This window comes from Gossypium arboreum, chromosome 3 (genome assembly GCF_025698485.1).
Source record: "Gossypium arboreum isolate Shixiya-1 chromosome 3, ASM2569848v2, whole genome shotgun sequence".
Lineage (NCBI taxonomy): Eukaryota > Viridiplantae > Streptophyta > Magnoliopsida > Malvales > Malvaceae > Gossypium > Gossypium arboreum.
In genome coordinates, this window is record NC_069072.1 from 135,251,780 (window position 1) to 135,271,005 (window position 19,226).

Consider the following 19,226-nt stretch of genomic DNA (forward strand, 5'->3'; position numbering starts at 1 on the left):
ATTATTCAAAAAAAATTTAAAAAATACAAACATATTTTTAATTAAAAAATATTGTCGTTTAAGTAAAAGTTTAGGCTCATATTCCGGGTCGAGCTAGGTTTGAGCAAGTATAAAATATGTTAAAATCAAGTTTAGGCTCGGCCCTACCGACCTTAATAGCAAGCTTCATCATATAGATTAATACATAACTTATAATTAGAATTGATGAAACGACTCTAATCGAGATGAATTAAGATTAAAGTTCAAAATTTGAACCTAAATCTTTTCAATAATATAATGTATCTTACTATTACATTTAACATTAATTAATTTTTCACAATTTAATTATAAATTATTATTGAATAAATGAAAGTTATTTCAAATTTTCTTTTAATGTATGAAACATAGTCAATTCAAAATTCGATGACTATTTTCTAAAAGAAAAAGAGAAAAAGAGAGCCCGATGTTTATTCTAATAGGGGCAAAAAAAGTTCAATCAAGGCAAGAAATAGGGAAATATCGTGCCCGGCCGGTTTTAGATACTACTTTAATATTTTCTTCAAATTACAATTTTGATCCTTCTATTATCTTAAAAATTAAAATTTAATCTTATAATTTAGTTTTACATAGTTTAATCTCATTTTTTTATAAAATATCATGAGTTAGAGTAAACCTTTTCTTTTCTAAGTTGATGAATTAACATGAATTTAAAAAAAAAAATTAACTTTGACCAATGTTTTTATAATTGGTCTAGTAGTTGAATTGATCCGAGCAGTTGGTCCAGTTTGATTAAATAAATTATTAAAAAATTCATTAAAATAAAAATATTAGAAATAGAAAAATATAGTTCAATCGCGATTCAATTGGTTTTTAGACCAATTCACTTGATCCATACTGGTTTAAAAGTCAATCGATTCAACCTCCTCTGAACTAGTGTATCGACCTATTCCTGATCGATTGATTGATCGATCTGGTTATAACAACCTTGATTTCAACATAAAATAAATAGTCCATGTTTGGGATTATGAGTTGGAAAGGATTTTTCTAAAAGAATCATGACCATATGTTAACGAGGTATTAATTATTCGGATTAATTAATTACATTATATAAATAGATAAACTGAATTATAATAAAATAAAATACAAAAGATGAATCCCAAATTTATAGTATAGTATAAGGACCAAAACTAAAAATTTACCTTCCTTTTCTTTAAGAAGACAAGACCATAACGGAAAGAAAAGGAAAGGAAGGAAAAAAAAAAAAAAAAGCTCCGCTCTTTTTTTGCTAAATCTCCAAAATACCCCTGATCCACACTGTTTCTTTTCAAATCACTGGTCTCATTTCCGATAATAAACCTTTTCCTCTCTTTGGTTTTCCTTCTTGATGGAGCTTCAGAGGTGCGAGGAACAGGGCCTGCAAGAACGAAAGGGGCAAAAACGGAAACTGGAGGAAGAAATTCAAGAGGATAGAGATGCTACTCCGCTACCTACCGGCGACGCCCGCCGTGCTCTCTTGGCCGAAGTCACCGCTCAGGTTAAGGTCCTCGACTGCGCCTTCTCCTGGCACGAATCCGATCGCGCCGCCGTCAAGCGTGCCACTCACGTGCTCGCTGAGCTCGCAAAGAACGGTAAATATTTTTGAAATCTCCAGCTTCCGATCTCAGTCTTATTTACACCTTTTTTTAATTTTGTTCTGTTTTTCACTTTTTTTTTTGAATTTTTGGTATTAGATATGACTAGTAAAAATGTAGGATATTCGGTACTATCCGATCTTTTTTTATTTTTGGAAATTCGGATAATGGAATAATTTTTTTTAATTCGAATAGAAGATTTACGTTTTAGATTCCGATTTATAAAATACGAAAAAAAAATTATAATTGCGGAGAAGTTCGAGCCTTGTCAAGTAGTCTTTATTACTAAAAATTTAAGCTAGTAATCCAATATTACAAATTGTAATGATAACATTTACTTAAAGTTAAATTGTCAAGCGTAATGAAACATAATAATGTTTTAATAGATACTTAATCCGGAATTATTTTTATTATTTATCTTTTGTATCTTAGAAGTAGACTGTTGTTAATTATGAGTGAATTTGAACTTCAAATTTCTTTATTGTTTGATTTTATCTTTTAACTGCTTTCTATATTCAAACAGATAATGCTATCTAAATCGGATCTGGATAGTAATACTAATATTTTCTATCATAATGGGATTCGCATACAGATGCTCTAATAGTAAACATCCGAACAGCTGCCATCCCTTTTCAGGATGATTGGTAATAAATGTTTTCTTCTTTTAATATTCTCTTTTGCAGAGGAAGTTGTTAATGTGATAGTTGAAGGTGGTGCGATTCCAGCTCTAGTTAAGCATCTGCAAGCACCTTTGTCTGATGAAGGTGACCTAAGCTTGAAGCCTTTTGAACACGAGGTTGAAAAAGGAAGTGCTTTCGCTTTGGGACTTCTTGCTGTAAAGGTGATTTTATTGAATATTTATATTTTTACAAAAGTAGTCATTATTTATATAGTTTAGTATTTATTGTAGTTAAAGACTTAAAGTTTTGAATTATATATTGGAAATTTTCTTCTTTCATGGTAAGCATGATTTTTTTTTTAATTTCTTGTTAGTAGCATTAGTAAATATATGAAGTTTTCTGTAAAATGTTATTTTGGTTAAAAAGTATGTTACATAAGCTGATTTTAAACTTCCAGAAAGTTTGAGGTGTGAAAAGAAAATGATTCTGGTGCATAGAGACGGCATCTGTTCATGCTATTATTATGCAGAAAATACTATCTAGATTTATTGATTTTATTGCTAAGCCACCAAAGCTTGGTTATGTATTTAGTCTTGTAATTTTCTTTGGTTTTACATGATTTATGTTATGCTAGTGACGCAAATGCAAATAAATTTAGCATTCACTATTGTTAATCACTGAATCTGCTATTTATTACCTTTGCTGGTAACAGCCAGAACATCAGCAACTTATAGTTGATTCTGGGGCCTTGTCGCATCTTGTGAATTTGTTGAGGCGATACAAGGATAGTTCTACTTCTCGTGCTGTTATCAGTGTCATTAGAAGAGCGGCTGATGCTATCACCAACCTTGCTCATGAGAATAGCAGCATTAAAACCCGTGTCAGGTTTGCTAAAATTGTGCTGTTTTTATTTCAAGTTATTTGTTTAACTTCATGTTTATTCCAATAACTATCTTGATTTGTTTGACAGGATGGAAGGTGGAATTCCACCTCTTGTTGAGTTGCTTGAATTTACTGACACAAAGGTGCAAAGAGCAGCTGCTGGGGCATTACGAACCCTGGCATTCAAAAATGATGAAAACAAGAATCAGGTAACTGACCTGCCTTTGGAAGTTGAATTTGATAAAATTGCCTTCAATGTTTAGTTAATGGAGTGAATACTATGGCTTTGCAGATCGTTGAATGCAATGCTCTTCCTACTCTCATCTCGATGCTGAGATCAGATGATGCTGCCATACACTATGAAGCGGTAGAATTTTATTGAAACACAAGATAATTTTGCAAATTCCACTGGGTTTTAGTAATTTTTACCAGCTGTAGCGTTAAAAAAAAATCTCGTCACCTTGTAGGTTGGTGTGATTGGCAATCTGGTGCATTCATCACCAAACATAAAAAGGGAAGTTCTCGCTGCTGGGGCTTTGCAACCTGTCATTGGTTTGCTTACGTATGTTACTATGCTTCAGTTTTTTACTTTTCTTTTACTTGTTATAGCATGAGTTTTTAGTTGTTACTTTTGGGCTCTTCTCTTGTGTTGCAGTTTATCAAGGTTCTCCCTTATTAATTAATTTGTTTTGTTGGAAAACAGCTCCTGCTGCTCAGAAAGCCAAAGAGAGGCTGCTTTGCTACTTGGGCAATTTGCCGCAACCGATTCTGATTGCAAGGTGAAGAGTGGATTTTCTTTTATACTTTACTAGGTTTAAGATACTTCTTCCTTGTTGACTCTGAAATTACTTTCCAAACATTTGAAAGAATTTTGCTTTTCATATAATTTCTGCTGTCCTTGTAGTGATTAAGAGGAGCAGTGATCCCTATGTTTACTTAATTTCCCTTGACCATTACTTTTTCATTGTTGCTTCTTTTTGACATGCGCTCTGATTGCAGGTTCATATTGTACAAAGGGGTGCTGTCAGACCCTTGATTGAAATGCTTCACTCTCCTGATATACAGCTCAAAGAGATGTCAGCCTTTGCTTTGGGGAGGTTGGCACAGGTTATTATTGTTATTTTCTTGGCCGTATCATTTCAAGTTTTTATCAATGCTGTAAATGATGTGTAATGGGCTTTATCTTCATACCCTGCTGATCTTTGTCCTTTTTCCCGAGCTAGTAATTTATTTACTCCAAATATTTACTTTTTTATAAAAAAGACTGAAGTTAATTTTACTTAAAGGATGTTTCCCTGTTTTGAAAAAACTAGTTTACACAAAATTGGTTCCATCAAATGGACTGCTTGTTCTCTTGATTTTGCGGTTGTTATAAGTTGTGCGATGATCATGGCTTTGCAGGAAAATAGCCCATCATCTCAATCCTTGTTTTCCACCGAATTAACTATCCTGCATCTCAAACGTTTCAGGATATGTTTTGCATCTTCCCAAAAGGCACAATCTGATTTGTTTTCTCCATGGTTTTTCTTGTTTAGGCGGTTTCTTTTACACTCAGTGAGGCCTTTTCTAGATGTGTAGGTTTAAAATTTCCAATAATTGTTGTCCTATGCTGCCGAGAAACTTAGTACTCAACTAAAGTTCTTGTTTCTATAAACTGGAACTAGCAGATAGCTCAATCACTAAAAAACAATTTTTGGTGTCAGGACACGCACAATCAAGCTGGTATTGCACATATGGGTGGTTTGGTTCCTTTGTTGAAGCTTCTAGATTCAAAGAATGGATCTTTGCAACACAATGCTGCATTTGCTCTTTATGGTCTTGCAGATAATGAGGTATGGTACCTTGTTATAGTTGTGACCTGGGAAATTTGTTCTTCTTTTTCTTTTTTGGAGTAACACTGTTTTATTATATTTTTATTTGCCATAGGATAATGTATCCGACTTTATTAGGGTGGGTGGTGTCCAACGGCTGCAAGATGGAGAATTTATTGTTCAAGTATGTCAACCCTCTCAGATATTGCCTCATACTATCCCCTTAGTTTTCATGCTGCTAATTACTTAATTGCTGCATTATATCCACAAGAGCTCAAAACTTTCCCTTCCCACTCTGTGTTTTTATTCGTTTTAACTGATTAAATATTGGAAATGGTATTGTTAGGCAACAAAAGACTGTGTAGCCAAGACGTTGAAAAGACTAGAGGAGAAGATTCATGGGCGAGTAAGCATTTTCATTCCTTTAACATCCTTTACCCTTATTTATTTAGTATATTTTCTGTTTGGGCTGTTGAATGACCTAGCTCTTTGTTGCTCTTTTATGTTTTAGGTCTCATTAAATGTGTATCTTTACTCTCTGATGTTTTTGGTTTTAATTATCTTTTGTAGGTTTTGAATCATTTGCTGTATCTGATGCGCGTAGCCGAGAAGCCTGTCCAAAGACGAGTGGCTTTTGCTCTAGCTCATCTTTGTTCTCCTGATGATCAGAGAACTATATTCATTGATAATAATGGTCATATCCTTTTACCCTTCTTCCGTTATCCCAAAATCATTCATTCATATTGCATTAATGGAGCACACATGTTGTGTTTTTGTTGCTTCGGGAGGTTGATTATTCTCTATTTTCATGCAGGACTTGAGTTGCTTCTTGGGCTTCTTGGTTCTACGAACCCTAAACAGCAACTTGATGGTGCTGTAGCTCTGTACAAGTTGGCCAACAAAGCTATGACGCTTTCTCCTATGGATGCTGCTCCCCCTTCTCCAACACCACAGGCAAGTTTGAAAAAGTTGGTTAATATAGTCCCATGCATTTCGAAATGTACTCAGGAACCAAATGAAAAACCAATAATCGTGATTATAAGAGTTCTTTTTACAGATTTTTTTCGATGTTTGTTTATGTGATCATTTCAAACTGCAGAAATGGAATGAAAGCTTTCTGTTAATTAGTTCAGATGTAGGGGAATACTTTATGCTTTTGGAAGTTATATATTAAGCTTCTGTTATATCATATGATTTAATGCAGGTCTATTTGGGGGAGCAATACGTCAACAATGCTACATTATCTGATGTTACTTTCCTAGTTGAAGGTTGTTTAACAATCCGCTTGCTTAAAGCTTTGATACTTGCTATGGAGAAACATTCAATGGTGGAAGAAATACAGCTTTTGTTTTAATTAAGATTTTTTCCTCTTTTCTTTTGCAGGTAGGCGGTTCTATGCGCACAGAATCTGCCTTCTTGCTTCTTCAGATGCATTTCGTGCTATGTTTGATGGTGGTTATCGGGTGAGTTCCCTTCTGTGGTGTTTTAATGTTCCAGTTGGTTGTCCTTCCTCTTCCAGATCGGTGCCTAGGGTTTCTCACCCCCTTGGTGTTCGGGTTAAAATTATGTTCTTATTTTGTTCTTTGTTAAAAGTATTAGTACTCTAATTCTAAGTTTAGCTTTGAACTTAAAATGTAGCTGGCTTATTTTGCAGGAAAAAGATGCACGGGATATTGAAATTCCAAACATTAGATGGGAGGTTTTTGAGTTGATGATGCGGTATTACAAATTCTTCGATCTGGATATATAAACAGTGGATTTACTTCATTTTGTTTATTTTGATCATCATTTTATGTAGTTGACTTCGTTTCTTTGTACAGATTTATATACACTGGATCAGTAGATGTTTCATTGGATATTGCACAAGATCTGCTCGGAGCTGCTGATCAATATCTTTTGGAAGGGCTTAAGCGACTCTGTGAGTACACCATTGCACAGGTAAGCTAAAAATAAGGTTGTCTATATATAGATATTTCGAATTCTTTTGCTGCTTTGAAATCTGGAATTGATGTTTGATTACATCTATGCTTGGGTTGAAGGATGTAACCCTGGACAACGTTTCTAGCATGTACGAACTCTCCGAAGCTTTTCATGCTATATCACTGAGGCACACTTGCATTTTGTTTATCTTGGAGCATTTCTCTCAATTGAGCGACAGACCCGGGTATGTATTTCAGCCACATCTCTGCATTTAGCAGTACAAAGAACATCATACAGTATTTAACTACTTGTTTTAGTCATCATACAGTATTTAACTACTTGTTTTAGTCATCCGTGTGCGTGATAATTCCTTGATAAATTCTTTCAGTCAGTGTAGTACCATCATACAGAATTTGGGCTATTTGAAGTAGGTTTGACCGTCATGTTGGTATTGATTTTGTGTTTTTGCATATTAAAATCTATGACCGACAGCTGAAAGTTTTCACTCATGCTAAATATTATCGCAGGCACTCACATCTGATCCAGCGTATAGTTCCAGAGATCCGCAATTACTTCGCGAAAGCGCTTACGAATCCTAACCCACATAACCAGCGGCTGTAGAAGGCTGGTTTTTAACTCATCTCTAACAAGATACGTTGATGTACAGAAATGTAGTAGATGTTGTTGATGTGGAGCCAATTGAAGGTTCTCTAATTCGTTTCTTTGTAGCACGGTTCGTAATCGTTACCGATGCCCGAGTTGTTTCGTGGTGTTTGTAGAAAACAAGGTGTAAGTTTCTCGTTTTAATTCATTGTCTTGTCTGCATTTAGATGTTTACACGAACAAAAACCTGTATCACGATTTGTTAGTTATTGGACTTTGCTTTATTAACTTCTGTGTATATCCTTACGTCGAATCTGATCGGAACTAGGGCATATATTGTTTCATAAACTAACAAGATCTGTAGCTTTAAAGGTTTACACACAGTATCTTTGAGGATCACTTTCAAAAGATAGGTGTAATGATATGGTCTACAAAAGTTAGAACCTAAGGTTATGTTATATGGTTTACAAAAGTATGATTGGATGCATATATGAATCTTGTTTTGGAGGGTCGATTCTTGATCGGGCCTCCAACAACTGAAGGTATTGTCTTTTGGGAATTGTCTTCTTATTCTGTTGAGAGCTGGTATGTGGTAAACGATTGTCTTGAGGGTCTAGTTCACAGAGTTGGGAGTGCCTTGACTGTGCATGGGTGTACAGTCACTCACCAAGGGGAAGTGGTACCACCTTCCCCAAAAGGTGACCTATATGATATAGGTTATGGGTTCAAACCCTATCAAGGGTAAGGCGCTCAAGCCCCCTTGATGGGTGATGGTATGCCTATGTGCAGCCGATGCACTCTTGGCTCTGTGAACCAAGTTTTTAAGGTAGCCGCTCTCAGCACACTAACTATCGATCAAGTACGCGACTATTTTGTGATTTTTTAGAATTGAGTGATCAAAAAAGAAAATTTATTAATTGTTAGTGACCATTTTGTATAGTTGTGTGATAAAAGAAAGTTGAAATATAGCCTACTCAAAAACCTTTACGTGGTGTTAAAAATGGGTAAACTACACCTATGATAACTAAACTATTAGTAATCTTATTTTTAGTCTCTTAACTTCAGAAAGTTACATAATGATTATTGAATAATTCAAAATTTTTATTTAAATCATTAAACTATTCAAAATTTGTAAATCATTGAGATGTTAAGTTTTTATTTTTAAAGACCAAGTAGTTAATTTCAAATAACAATTCAACGATCAGTATAATTGAGTAATTCCCATTGACAAGTAAAGCATATTTTAGACGAATCAAACCGTCTTTGAGAAAAAAATTATTTGAATTTTAATTTGTAAATACATAATGTTTAAAATTATTTGATAAAAAATTAAACCATAGAAGATAACTTTCAATTGATGGGTGCAAACGAAAAAGACCAACTTATTGTAAACTCAACTATGAGATATTTTTATAATTTCATAAGTGAGAGAGCAATTAAAAGTCGCACCAAATTAATAGAATGCTTAAATACAAATACTAAATTGCATACCATATAAATGCGTCAAATATATCTCAATTATTAATACCATTCATTGACAAGACGTGCCATATGAGACCCGCAAGTGAAAAGAATATGTTGAAATGTTGTCAAGTTCCGTTGATTAAATGCTGCACTCTTTTTGAGTTCTTCAATACAAAGCAACCTTTCAGTTATATACATTAGAAAGAAAAAAAAAAGTACATTCCATTAAAGCAGCCATCATATAATGGCTAAGGCCTAAAAGGAAGGGCGATAGCAAAATAGAAAATACATTAGGAAATAAAATTAATAAAAAAATTTCACACTAAAAGAAAGAAGGGGCTTGAAAATCACATTTAGGGACGGACTTTACAAGAAGAAACTGTGGAACTGGAGTCAAAATCTATGAAAATAATAGAGGTGTTGTCCTTTGTGCGCTGAGTTCTAGCCTCATTCAACATGACTTCAGCAATCTTCTCTGCCAAATTCTCCGTTTCTGTCGAATGTCTCTCCCTCGCCTACACAGTCAATTATAAGATCAGGTTAAAATATAAATTTGTTGTTTCGGTTTCGGGTCATTCAGGTTCGGTTATCGGTTTTTCAGGTCAAGTCATTTCTAATACGGGTAATTTCAGTTTTGAGTTGTTTCAGTCTCAGGTCATTCAGATTTGCCTATTGATTTTCCAGAGCTAGTAATTTCAGGTTTTGGCACTCAAGATTGGGTATTTCGGGTATGAATCATTCCGACTTCAGATTATTTCAGATTCAAGTAATCTTTGGTTTGAATCTTTTCTGGATTCAGGTTGGGCAGGTTCAAGTTGCTGACTTTGTACGGTTAAATCGGGTAGGAAGATTCGGGTTAATCAAGTTGGGACCACAAGTCTAGAAACTGTATATTGTATCTAATGTTACAATAATAACAATAATACCTGTACAACTAACTGAATTGCCTTCTTAAAGCTAACAACATCCCACAATCCATCACTGCAATCAGTGCACAAATCAGATCCACATTTCAACTATGTCAAACAAAATGTCCAAATAATAAAAAAGAGTCCAAACAAGAAAAACACGAGAAGGCTGGTTAGGAAAGGTAAATAAAACAAAAAGGTGTTAATGACAAGCTACAATGGATCATATTATGCGAGCTAAACCCAAAAATGTAGATAAAACATGGCTTTAGTGACAGACTATATTTACCCGGACTCGGAAGTTAATGTCTGTTGAGGGGAGGTCGACTTCTTCCAGAGAAATCTTCAAAGTGTCATCTATCGAAAGCCGACAGCTAAATCAAATGTTACCATGCTCCTCTCAAGCACTTGGACTCTCACTAGAGTCGAGAGATAAAACCCCGACTAGGGACAGCACCAAACCATTGAAGGGTTAGTCGGCTCCCAACAAATGACATCTAAAAGACATTTCCGGAAGGAGATGGCCTCTACTCAACAAATGCTTCCCTCAAGACGACCTATAAGCTATAGGTTGGGGGTTCAAACCCTACCATAGGCAAACGTCCACATTTCCTTTGGTAGGTGACTATGCACTGATTTTGACAAGGTGTCCTGCTGTATGAACCTATCACCTCAGGCACTAGGGCTTTCTAGAGTCGGGAGACAACGCCAACTAGGGGACAATACCGACCCGTAGAGAGGTCCACTGGCTCCCAACGGATGACAATTAAAAAACTCCAAAACGAGTTGGCCTCCCCTCAACAATGTCTAATATGGATATCCTTTTGATATAGGTATGCTCAAAATATTTTTATGGGTTTTTCATAGATTTGGAAGATCAATCCCTCTATCCTAATGTACAAATCTATGTCAGACACAAATGCTTTAGGAAAAATGAAGAGTCCAGATAAAGTAGATGACAAAATACCACTAAAACAATGGCAATACATTTTAGCGTACAAAAATTCCCAACAGTGACAGATAAATAGAATCACCTTGCCAGTAGTGCAAATGCGCCACTTGATTTTTTGAGATGCACGACTTGACTTATATAAGGCTCGGAACTAAAGCGAGAATCTTGCTGTTTCACAAATTTGTCTCCAAGCATCCTAGCGAGGTTCAAACCTGAAATGGAATGGTCAAATATGCAAATGATGTACCTTAATTTTGCGATGCTGCTGAATCCTGACCGAAATGGCTAGATGCTGAAATTTGCACTTACCACATAACCGTGTTTCCCCATCTTTTAATGGTTCCCCTATTCCTTCAATTCGAAGTCTTTCAGAACAACTCGTTACTTTATGGTCTTCAGTCATCTTAATCTGTTTACCGTCCATGCTGTCATTAAAATTGTATTGGGTCATAAGTACAATAACAGAAGCTATCATCATAATAACCATTTTGTTTTTAAATAGACGATGAGAAGATAAGAAAATTATACCAAAAAATAGAAAAAGGGACAGAATTCTGCACAAGGTAAGACAGAAATAAGATAGATTGACAGTACAAGAAGCATCCGGCAAAGCAATCAAACTACAATTGTCACTATTATCAGTACTTCAATATAAAGGCATGGTTAGATGAATCGGAGACTAGAATGACAGCACTTAAGGTATGTTTGTTTGAGTGGAAAAGAAGGATGAAAACGGGGAATGAAAAAAAAGAAAAGAAAATATACTTTGAATGTCTTTGGTAGGAATAAAAAGTGAGAGAAAATAAAATAAAAGAGATAATTATTTTCTATCATTTTTCCAATTGAAATGATAAGAGGCAAGAAAATGAGAGATGTAAGTTAGTTCAAAATTATACATTTTTCCAAAGTTCCATTTCTTTCCTCTTATTTTTCAACTCTACCAAGCAATGAATGAAAAAATATACTTTTTCTTTCTATTTTCCCATTTTTCCTACCAAACACACACCAATGGAAAGAAAACATATATTTTCTACCTTTCTATTTTTCTACTCCAATTTTCCATATTTTCCATTTTCTTTCTATTCTACCTAGCAAAACCTTAGCACAAGTAGCTTCTAACATATGCCAATAGCTGTCTTTATGAATTGCTGAAAGCAACCCATCCTGTATTTTTAACTTTCAAATCACAATATTCCTAAGAATAGCAGACAACTAATTCAGAGTGAACCCATATTTTACACAATGGAATTTGATCGTAAAATAACAGTCACCTTACAGCTCCTACGACTTGGAATAATAAGAATAGAAACACTTACTTTATAAAACATGCAGAATCTCCAACATTTGCACATTGTGCAAAAAAGTTTTCATCAGCATCAGCCCAAACCAGAAGCAGTGTCGCTGTACAGCCCTGCAAGTAAAAAACTATGATGATAGACAAAAAAAACCAATTTCAACGAAGGCAGAAAAAAAGGTCCATAATTGAAAATAAACAATTAAATCTAGTGAAGACCAAAAGGCCATGAAAAGTCCAAAGAAGTGAAAATGCAATAGCTAGAATATTTATATTATTATTCAACAATAAAGAGTTCTAGCATAGTACAAACCATTACAAAAAGGGAAAGGATAAATACAACATACAAAGGCGTTCTATGCTACATGCACTCTTCATTTTCCTTAAAATATCTAGGTCTGGTGCCTGCGTTCGACACATTTGGACATGAGTATAGACTATCATCTTCCAAGTAAATGGAAAAACTTCAAAAAAGTTTAAGTACACTTGTGTTGGACACATACCCATATCAGATACCCCCGTTGTCCAGGTTAACATAGAGGATATTAAGGTGCATTCCGATGCACTATGAGAGATTAGCCAATGAAAGGGCAAACAGAACCGCAAAGTAAATAAGATAAAACAGGGGAAGGAAAAACCTCATAATAGTTATTCATAGAAGCTTCTGTCTGAGAGAATGCATCTCTGAGAACATCAGAGGCATCTTGTTCTGACACAACCCTCTCTCTTTTTACAGAGTCCGTTAAAATGGTAGCAACCATCTCAGGCAGAATCCTAGACATCAAATTCTTCAAATTTTAGTAAAATAGTTCCTTAAAAATCAAAATAATGGCTAACAAAAGGCAGAATTACTAGTATTTTGTCCTATCAGAAACCTTAGATCTGAAATTCAAAGCTTCAAACTACAGGAGAAGAGCAATTCAGGCATTCAGTATGGAACTTGCCAATTTAGAAGAAGTACGAGACAACACAGAAGAACATGTATATACATGTATCAAAGAGTACAAAAGAAAAACAAACTCTAAAAAATATGAGGACAACATTAATTTTGTATAGCCATAACACTCCATCTGTGGATACGGTGGGAAAACAAGCACATTACTAGTCACAAACCCTGGCAAGAACACACTCAAGATGAGAACAGAAGACTAACTTGCTTGCAGATTTAGCTGCACCAACGCCACCATGTCCATCACAGATACCAAAAACTCCAAACTGCAATATCAGCACAAAGAAAATATCGAATTCTGTTGCTTCTGGTAGAAGCAGAAAAATATCAACTAAAATATCAAAAATTGAAAACCTGATTAATGCCAGGAAGAGGCCAATGATAATAGCAAACATCTTCCATTGGAAGCTTCTTTCCTCCTCGACGTAATGACATAGGGTCTGAAGTTATACCAACTCCAAAAGGGACCAGACGCTCATTGTGGGATGAAATATGGACCTGTTACAGGAGAAAAATAAAAAAGCAATCAGTAAAAATAGCTTCAAATCCAATATGCCATGCATTACAAACAAAAATGGTCATATTATATGCACTGACTGCATAAAAGAAATTACTTAAACAACAAAAGAATCCATCAGAAAACTCAAGCAGTTAAGTGAACAATCATATCCACAATCCCATTACCATAAATGATCTTCTCTTATTGATTGGACAACAATCTATCTATCATAACTGATTTGCACCATTGCTGTTCAGTTCCTCAATTTATCTTAGCAACATAGAAGAATAGTTATGGAACATAAGCAGATGAGAGTTCCTTGGGAATAAATAAAAAATTTTCAACAAATAGAATTAAAAAAAAAGTTAAGTATTTTTAGAATGTCAAATGTATATATTGCTTGTGGCATTTGACACGATTTCTTAAAAGGTACTTAACATTAGTGAGATGATCCTGAGTACAAAAAGGAAAGAAAGGAAGTCATTTCCAAACTCATGTTCCCAGATTACGACAATCTCGTCAAACTGCTAAAATAAAATTTTACTAGTTTGCAAATACTCCAATATCCTGAAGAAGTGAATAAAGAGAAGATCTTGTTCATGCAAACTCCAATACATATAGATATATTACAATTTATCTAGAAAAGTTGACATTTTTAAAAGCAAAAGTGCCAGAACTACAAGTAAATTGAAAAGCAGTTGGCTTACATAAATGTTTGAGGTTGTGCCAACTGTTATTGTGTCTCCACTTGCAAGTTCCACTGGGTCACCCCATAGCCTACTTCCAGGATCAGGATGATGAATTGGACGAGAATTCAACAGTGTTCCATTCAGACTACCCATGTCCACCAGCTCCCATCTCAATTTCTATAAAGTTTGTACACATTTAAAACACTTAGTGAACCATACATACATAATGCAACAAAATGCAAATCATGTCATTCAACTTATAAGGAGTTTACATTTAAATTCCAAGTTATCATTGCATGCTTTCCAGAAACCTCATAATCCTTTAATAATAAATAACTTGGAGGAACTCTTCCAAGGGTCAATGGTAGCCTTGCAGTGCTTGTTGACAGTACAGAACAATGAAGTCCACAAGAAGGACCCGAGACAACCTGAAGAGAGAGGCAACTTCCTGCACTTCTAACAGAAAGATATAATTACATGCTTCACATATTCAGTCTAATAGAAATAGACCAACATATTAATCTCCTTATAGAAAAGGAAAATTACTTTGATCACTGATAGCGTCAGTGTTGGGCACAGACTCTTGTGGTCTATCATTTTCCGTGCCAAATCTCAAGTTTTGACTTTGGTTTTCTGGTCTACCATGTGTTTGCAGTTCAACTAAGTGCTCTGTCACCACTCGACGCTTTAGTGTCTGACCAACCAAAATACCATCTAAAGGATCAGATACATCTCCAACCACGCTATCACCTGTACAGAGCAAAACATTAGCATTCGTGGTTGCCTAAGCCGAATAGTCATAAGTATAAAGAGAAAATTAACAAAAGATGGAGGCATAAAAGTTAATACCCAGAGCCAAACGGCGAGATGCAGAGGAAAGCCGTTGTTTGTGAACAAGTCCCTGAGTACGAGGTGGCCGCAGAAGAGCTGCATTTAGGTGACACTCTCCATCTAAATCATAGTTTCTTGTCAAATCATTGCTTTGATCTTGAGCCAGATCTACATCATTTGATACAAGAGGTCTCTCCAACTCACCAACCTGGAATAAATGTAAACTGTCAAATATATGACGACCATAAGAGTTTCAAACAGAAACAAACCATAAAAGTTTCTGGGTTTTTCCTTTTTTTTTGGGGGGGGGGGGGTGTGGACTAAACGGAAAGAAAATAATAACCATACACAAATGTTATCACAAGTTTCAGATTTAGATAAAGAAAAACTCAGCAAGTTTAAAGAAAGATCCCAAGTCTTCCTTCCATAACATGCAGTTTGTGTTTGGATTGATAGGAGAAAAGTTAAAGAGAAACAGAGAGAAATCAACTAAAGTGAAATTTAATTTCAATAAAGTTGTGTTTTGATATATGACAGAAGAAATGAAGAAGATGATGAGTAAATTATATGATATCAGGATTGTTGCTCCATCTTTTACTTAAATAAGAGGATATAATTGGAAAATCAGTCTATTGGCTGGTTGGTTTCATTACTTCCAATCCAAATTTCTCACTTACTGAGAGTTCAAAAACGAATTATAAGATAAATTGTAAATGAAAATGAAATTAACCACTTTTCTCTTCTTGCAAGCTTTTGCATCCAAGCAATAGAATTCAACAAAGGACTTGATGGAAAGTGTGGAATGTCACTTCTTAAAACTAATGTTTGATAAAAAATTTATTCCTTCCATTGAAAAGGAAAAACACAAATCCTAAACTACCATAATGGATCCATAAATATTTCTAAAAATGATAACTTAAAAAGTACCCTAAGGATAGGCATTTATTCTTAGCAAATACGCATTAAGTGGTCAGTTATTGTCAACAAACTCAGAATGAATGTCATGGATCTCTGAGCATATTACCTACCATATTAAATCCACCAAATTACTTGCCATAACTGATATTCATTGTTGAAATCTACAATTTCAAAACAGCTGGTGAAAAAGAGTACATATCAAACGTCATATCCAGTACTCAAGAATCAAATTGACATTTCAAACAACTAATATAAAACAGATAACATTTTACACATCAATCATCTTTTGATCCACTTGAAAAGTGGATACTCCTCTAACATCAATATAAAATCTACGAACAGGCTGCATTGATTCATTGCACACAAAGTAGCTAACATATGAATCAACCTAATAATCTTCTAGAAAATCAATCTCAAAATCAACGTGCAAGAAAAAAAAACTGTAACCACCAGAAATTATCAAATATGTACTAACAAATAAGACCTCAAAAAAAAAAAAAATACAGCTCTACCTAAGCTCAAAAGGAATGATCCGCAATCTCGAATTTACAATCATACAAAAACAATGCTGATGAAATAACTAATGAGATTTCTCTTAAGATCTAAAGAAAACTTTGCGTCAGAAAAAATGAAATAAATCTTTTGATCCGCTTGAAAACCATATACTTCTCTAACATCAATATAAAATCTCGAATAGGCCGCATTGATTCATTGCACATGAAACAGCTAATATACGAATCAACCTAATGATTTTCCAGCAAATCAGTCTCGAAATCAACTTTTTTTTTAAAAAAAAATTGTAACTACCAGAAATCATCAAAAATGCATATTAACAAATAAGACCTCAAAGAAAAATACAAATCCAGTTCCACCTAAGCTCAAAAGGCGATGATCCGCAATCTCGAATTTACAATCATTAAAAATGAAATAGATTTCTCTTACGATCCAAATAAATAACACTTCGCGTCATAAAATATTAACAAAAAAGAAAAAAAAAAGAAGGGAAGATGATATTGAGGATGGAAATGAACGAAGAGAAGGAGGTGTACCTTGATAGCGCGACAGCGAGAGGGGTAGGAGAAGAAGCGCCATGGTTTGAAGACGAAGACGACGACGACGATGATGATGATGATAAGGATCAACATAAGGAGAAGAAGGGTGAAAACGACAATGCTTTGTAGCATCGCCATCGTCGTCTCGCGCTCTCTCTCGTCATAGATTTCGGATTGGGCTTCCCTCTTGGCGTGAACCTCGCTTTGAATTGGTCGCCTCCTACCTCACTGCCTCCAATTTCTTTTTTCTTTAATTGTGTTTTTTCCCCTGAACGTCTGTGATAAAAATTTATCCAATTGATATATTTTATGAATTATTTATCAATATGGTTTTTCTTCCCCCACAAACGTTTGTATTTGGATAGGGCTGGCTTTTTTTTTTCTTTTTTTTTTTTTTATGTTCGGGTCTGTGCAAAAAAGTAGTTAATATTTTAGATTGATCTGAGATAGCGGTGGAATTTCAACACTGTTAAGCTTGAGCTCAATATTTTACTTGAGTTCGATTCAATATATATTTTTAAGTTTGAACTCGATTAATTTCATTTACAATTTTTATACTTAAACTTAAATTTAAGTTTTAATTCTAAAATTAAGCATAAAGTTAATTATATATATTAAGCGTATTAATATAATTTAACAATATAAAAATATAAAAAGGTGACTCAATCGATAATTAGAACTTGAGTTTAACTCAATAATTAATTGAAAATTATTACATCTAATAATCTATTATACAAAAATAAATGTGAAATTAATTTGATAAGCTTGCAAGATCATTTAATATGAAACCGATTTTGATTTATTGGTATGAGACAATATCACATAACGAAAATTGTCCACTTTTCACTACCTAAATTCTTCATAACGTAGGGAAACATGAATATTAATGGGTTTGGTTTTTAATCCATTATGGGCTAACCCAATTTAATATTTTCAATTTTATTGAGTTGAGTTCGAGTTTTTTTAAGTTAAATTTAATTAGTTTATATATACCGATGTCTTATTTATATTTTTTATTGAGTTTCGTTATAAAATGTGAGTGTAAATATTTTATCTAATATCGACTCAAACTTAACCCGACTCATTACCATATCTAATTGTGATTCCTTTGCTATTTTTCTAAAAGCACAAAGTTAAGATACAAGTGTTTGTTCTCTCTTAGCATGTTTTCCCATCGAGGCGTTAGTTGCCTAGGTGTCTAGTGGCTAATGTACTATTGAGTTTTGGTCTAATTACTTTTGTGTAAATGAAACACTCATGTTCGTAAGTTATTTAAGATTTATTCTAAAAAATTTAAATTTAATTCGATAATTATTGAGTTGAGATTAAATTATCAATTGAGTCAAATTCAAGCCTACTAATATTTAACTTGCACAATTCACGACTCTTATCAAATTTTTTATATTTTATATTATTAAATTACGATATTATCCTTAATATATTATTAACCTTAAATACAAAATTGACAAACAAGTTCAATTTAGCTCAAACTTAAAATAAATGTTTGATTGAATATAAGCAAAATTGAGTAAAATTTGACTCATATTTTAGATTTAATTAACTTTAAAGAATAGTGAGTTTACTATTATATTTAGAAGTGCTTGTTAAACCAAAAGCAACCATAATTATAATATATAAAAAATTGAAAAGGTTGGCTTTTGGCTTGTGATCATTTATTTATATTAATTACAAATTATAAATATAATATATATTCAAATTAAATTTACAAATAATTTATATTAATTATTTAAAATATATTTAAAATTATATTAATATATCACAAATTGTAATATAACTTAAACTACATATTTGTTAACGAGTTAAAATATATTATAAGTTTTTGTATTTTTAATAAATTTAAAATATAATATCTATACTTTTATTTTTAAGATTTTTTTTAGATTTTAAAATTTAAGTACAATTGCTAAATAATGTTTTATCTTGATTTTGTTATAATGTTATAACTAATATTTATTTTTGTTTTTATCATATTTATATTAAATTTAGATCGATAAAAATAAAACAATCAAATAAAATTAAATTTAAAATTTTACTGATAAAATTATTTTGTTCAATTCAAATTTATTATAATATCTTAAAAAGTATAAAAATTAAATTAAAAATTAAATTTCAAATTTAAGGAAAATACTATTTTAACCATGTCCATATCAAAATAATATCTGTACTATAATCTAGTGGCAGTATCACCCCCCATACACACCAA

The 19,226-nt window shown here is 33.4% G+C and overlaps 2 protein-coding genes and 1 long non-coding RNA gene across 6 annotated transcripts; 2 read left to right on the forward strand and 1 right to left on the reverse strand.

Annotated features, from left to right (window-relative positions):
• Positions 1-1,197: 1,197 nt before the first annotated feature.
• On the forward strand, positions 1,198-7,734 carry LOC108476411 (ARM REPEAT PROTEIN INTERACTING WITH ABF2-like). The gene is made up of 19 exons (XM_017778627.2): positions 1,198-1,607; positions 2,294-2,451; positions 2,943-3,115; positions 3,201-3,321; positions 3,405-3,479; positions 3,580-3,674; positions 3,816-3,891; positions 4,112-4,219; positions 4,816-4,944; positions 5,039-5,107; positions 5,270-5,329; positions 5,494-5,617; positions 5,738-5,877; positions 6,128-6,191; positions 6,307-6,386; positions 6,578-6,642; positions 6,744-6,861; positions 6,963-7,087; positions 7,371-7,734. The coding sequence occupies exons 1-19, from the start codon at positions 1,364-1,366 to the stop codon at positions 7,462-7,464; spliced, it is 2,118 nt and encodes a 705-aa protein (XP_017634116.1). The 5' UTR covers positions 1,198-1,363; the 3' UTR covers positions 7,465-7,734.
• A 1,288-nt stretch (positions 7,735-9,022) lies between these two features.
• LOC108476265 (protein phosphatase 2C 70-like) lies at positions 9,023-17,507 on the reverse strand. 4 transcript variants are annotated; one of them, XM_017778428.2, is made up of 14 exons: positions 17,000-17,097; positions 16,061-16,111; positions 15,051-15,240; positions 14,748-14,951; positions 14,474-14,649; positions 14,220-14,378; positions 13,368-13,511; positions 13,218-13,279; positions 12,703-12,838; positions 12,087-12,181; positions 11,080-11,195; positions 10,853-10,982; positions 9,837-9,891; positions 9,023-9,425 (listed from the first exon to the last, which is right to left on the reverse strand). In XM_017778428.2, exons 2-14 carry the CDS (start codon positions 16,061-16,063, stop codon positions 9,264-9,266), a joined length of 1,632 nt encoding a protein of 543 aa, XP_017633917.1. In that variant the 5' UTR covers positions 16,064-16,111; positions 17,000-17,097; the 3' UTR covers positions 9,023-9,263. The 4 variants fall into 4 exon arrangements, with proteins under 4 accessions (XP_017633917.1, XP_017633916.1, XP_017633915.1 ...); XM_017778427.2 differs by having other exon boundaries at positions 16,061-16,128; positions 17,000-17,080; XM_017778426.2 differs by lacking the exon at positions 16,061-16,111 and having other exon boundaries at positions 17,000-17,506.
• LOC128290442 (uncharacterized) lies at positions 9,298-9,888 on the forward strand. Its single transcript, XR_008280291.1, has 2 exons — positions 9,298-9,449; positions 9,543-9,888. It is a non-coding gene; the product is annotated as an uncharacterized LOC128290442 (long non-coding RNA).
• Positions 17,508-19,226: the final 1,719 nt, after the last annotated feature.

Bases quoted from the DNA above. Each gene is read 5' to 3' on its own strand.
- LOC108476411 (XM_017778627.2), top strand. From the start codon at position 1,364: ATGGAGCTTCAGAGGTGCGAGGAACAGGGCCTGCAAGAACGAAAGGGG. The intron at 3,892-4,111 runs GTGAAGAGTGGA...CTCTGATTGCAG, and splicing joins CAACCGATTCTGATTGCAAG to GTTCATATTGTACAAAGGGG. The intron at 6,192-6,306 runs GTTGTTTAACAA...TTTCTTTTGCAG, and splicing joins TGTTACTTTCCTAGTTGAAG to GTAGGCGGTTCTATGCGCAC.
- LOC108476265 (XM_017778426.2), bottom strand. From the start codon at position 17,140: ATGGCGATGCTACAAAGCATTGTCGTTTTCACCCTTCTTCTCCTTATG. The intron at 14,650-14,747 runs GTAATTTTCCTT...TTAGAAGTGCAG, and splicing joins TGACGCTATCAGTGATCAAA to GAAGTTGCCTCTCTCTTCAG. The intron at 9,892-10,852 runs GTGATTCTATTT...CACTGATTGCAG, and splicing joins GCATTTGCACTACTGGCAAG to TGATGGATTGTGGGATGTTG.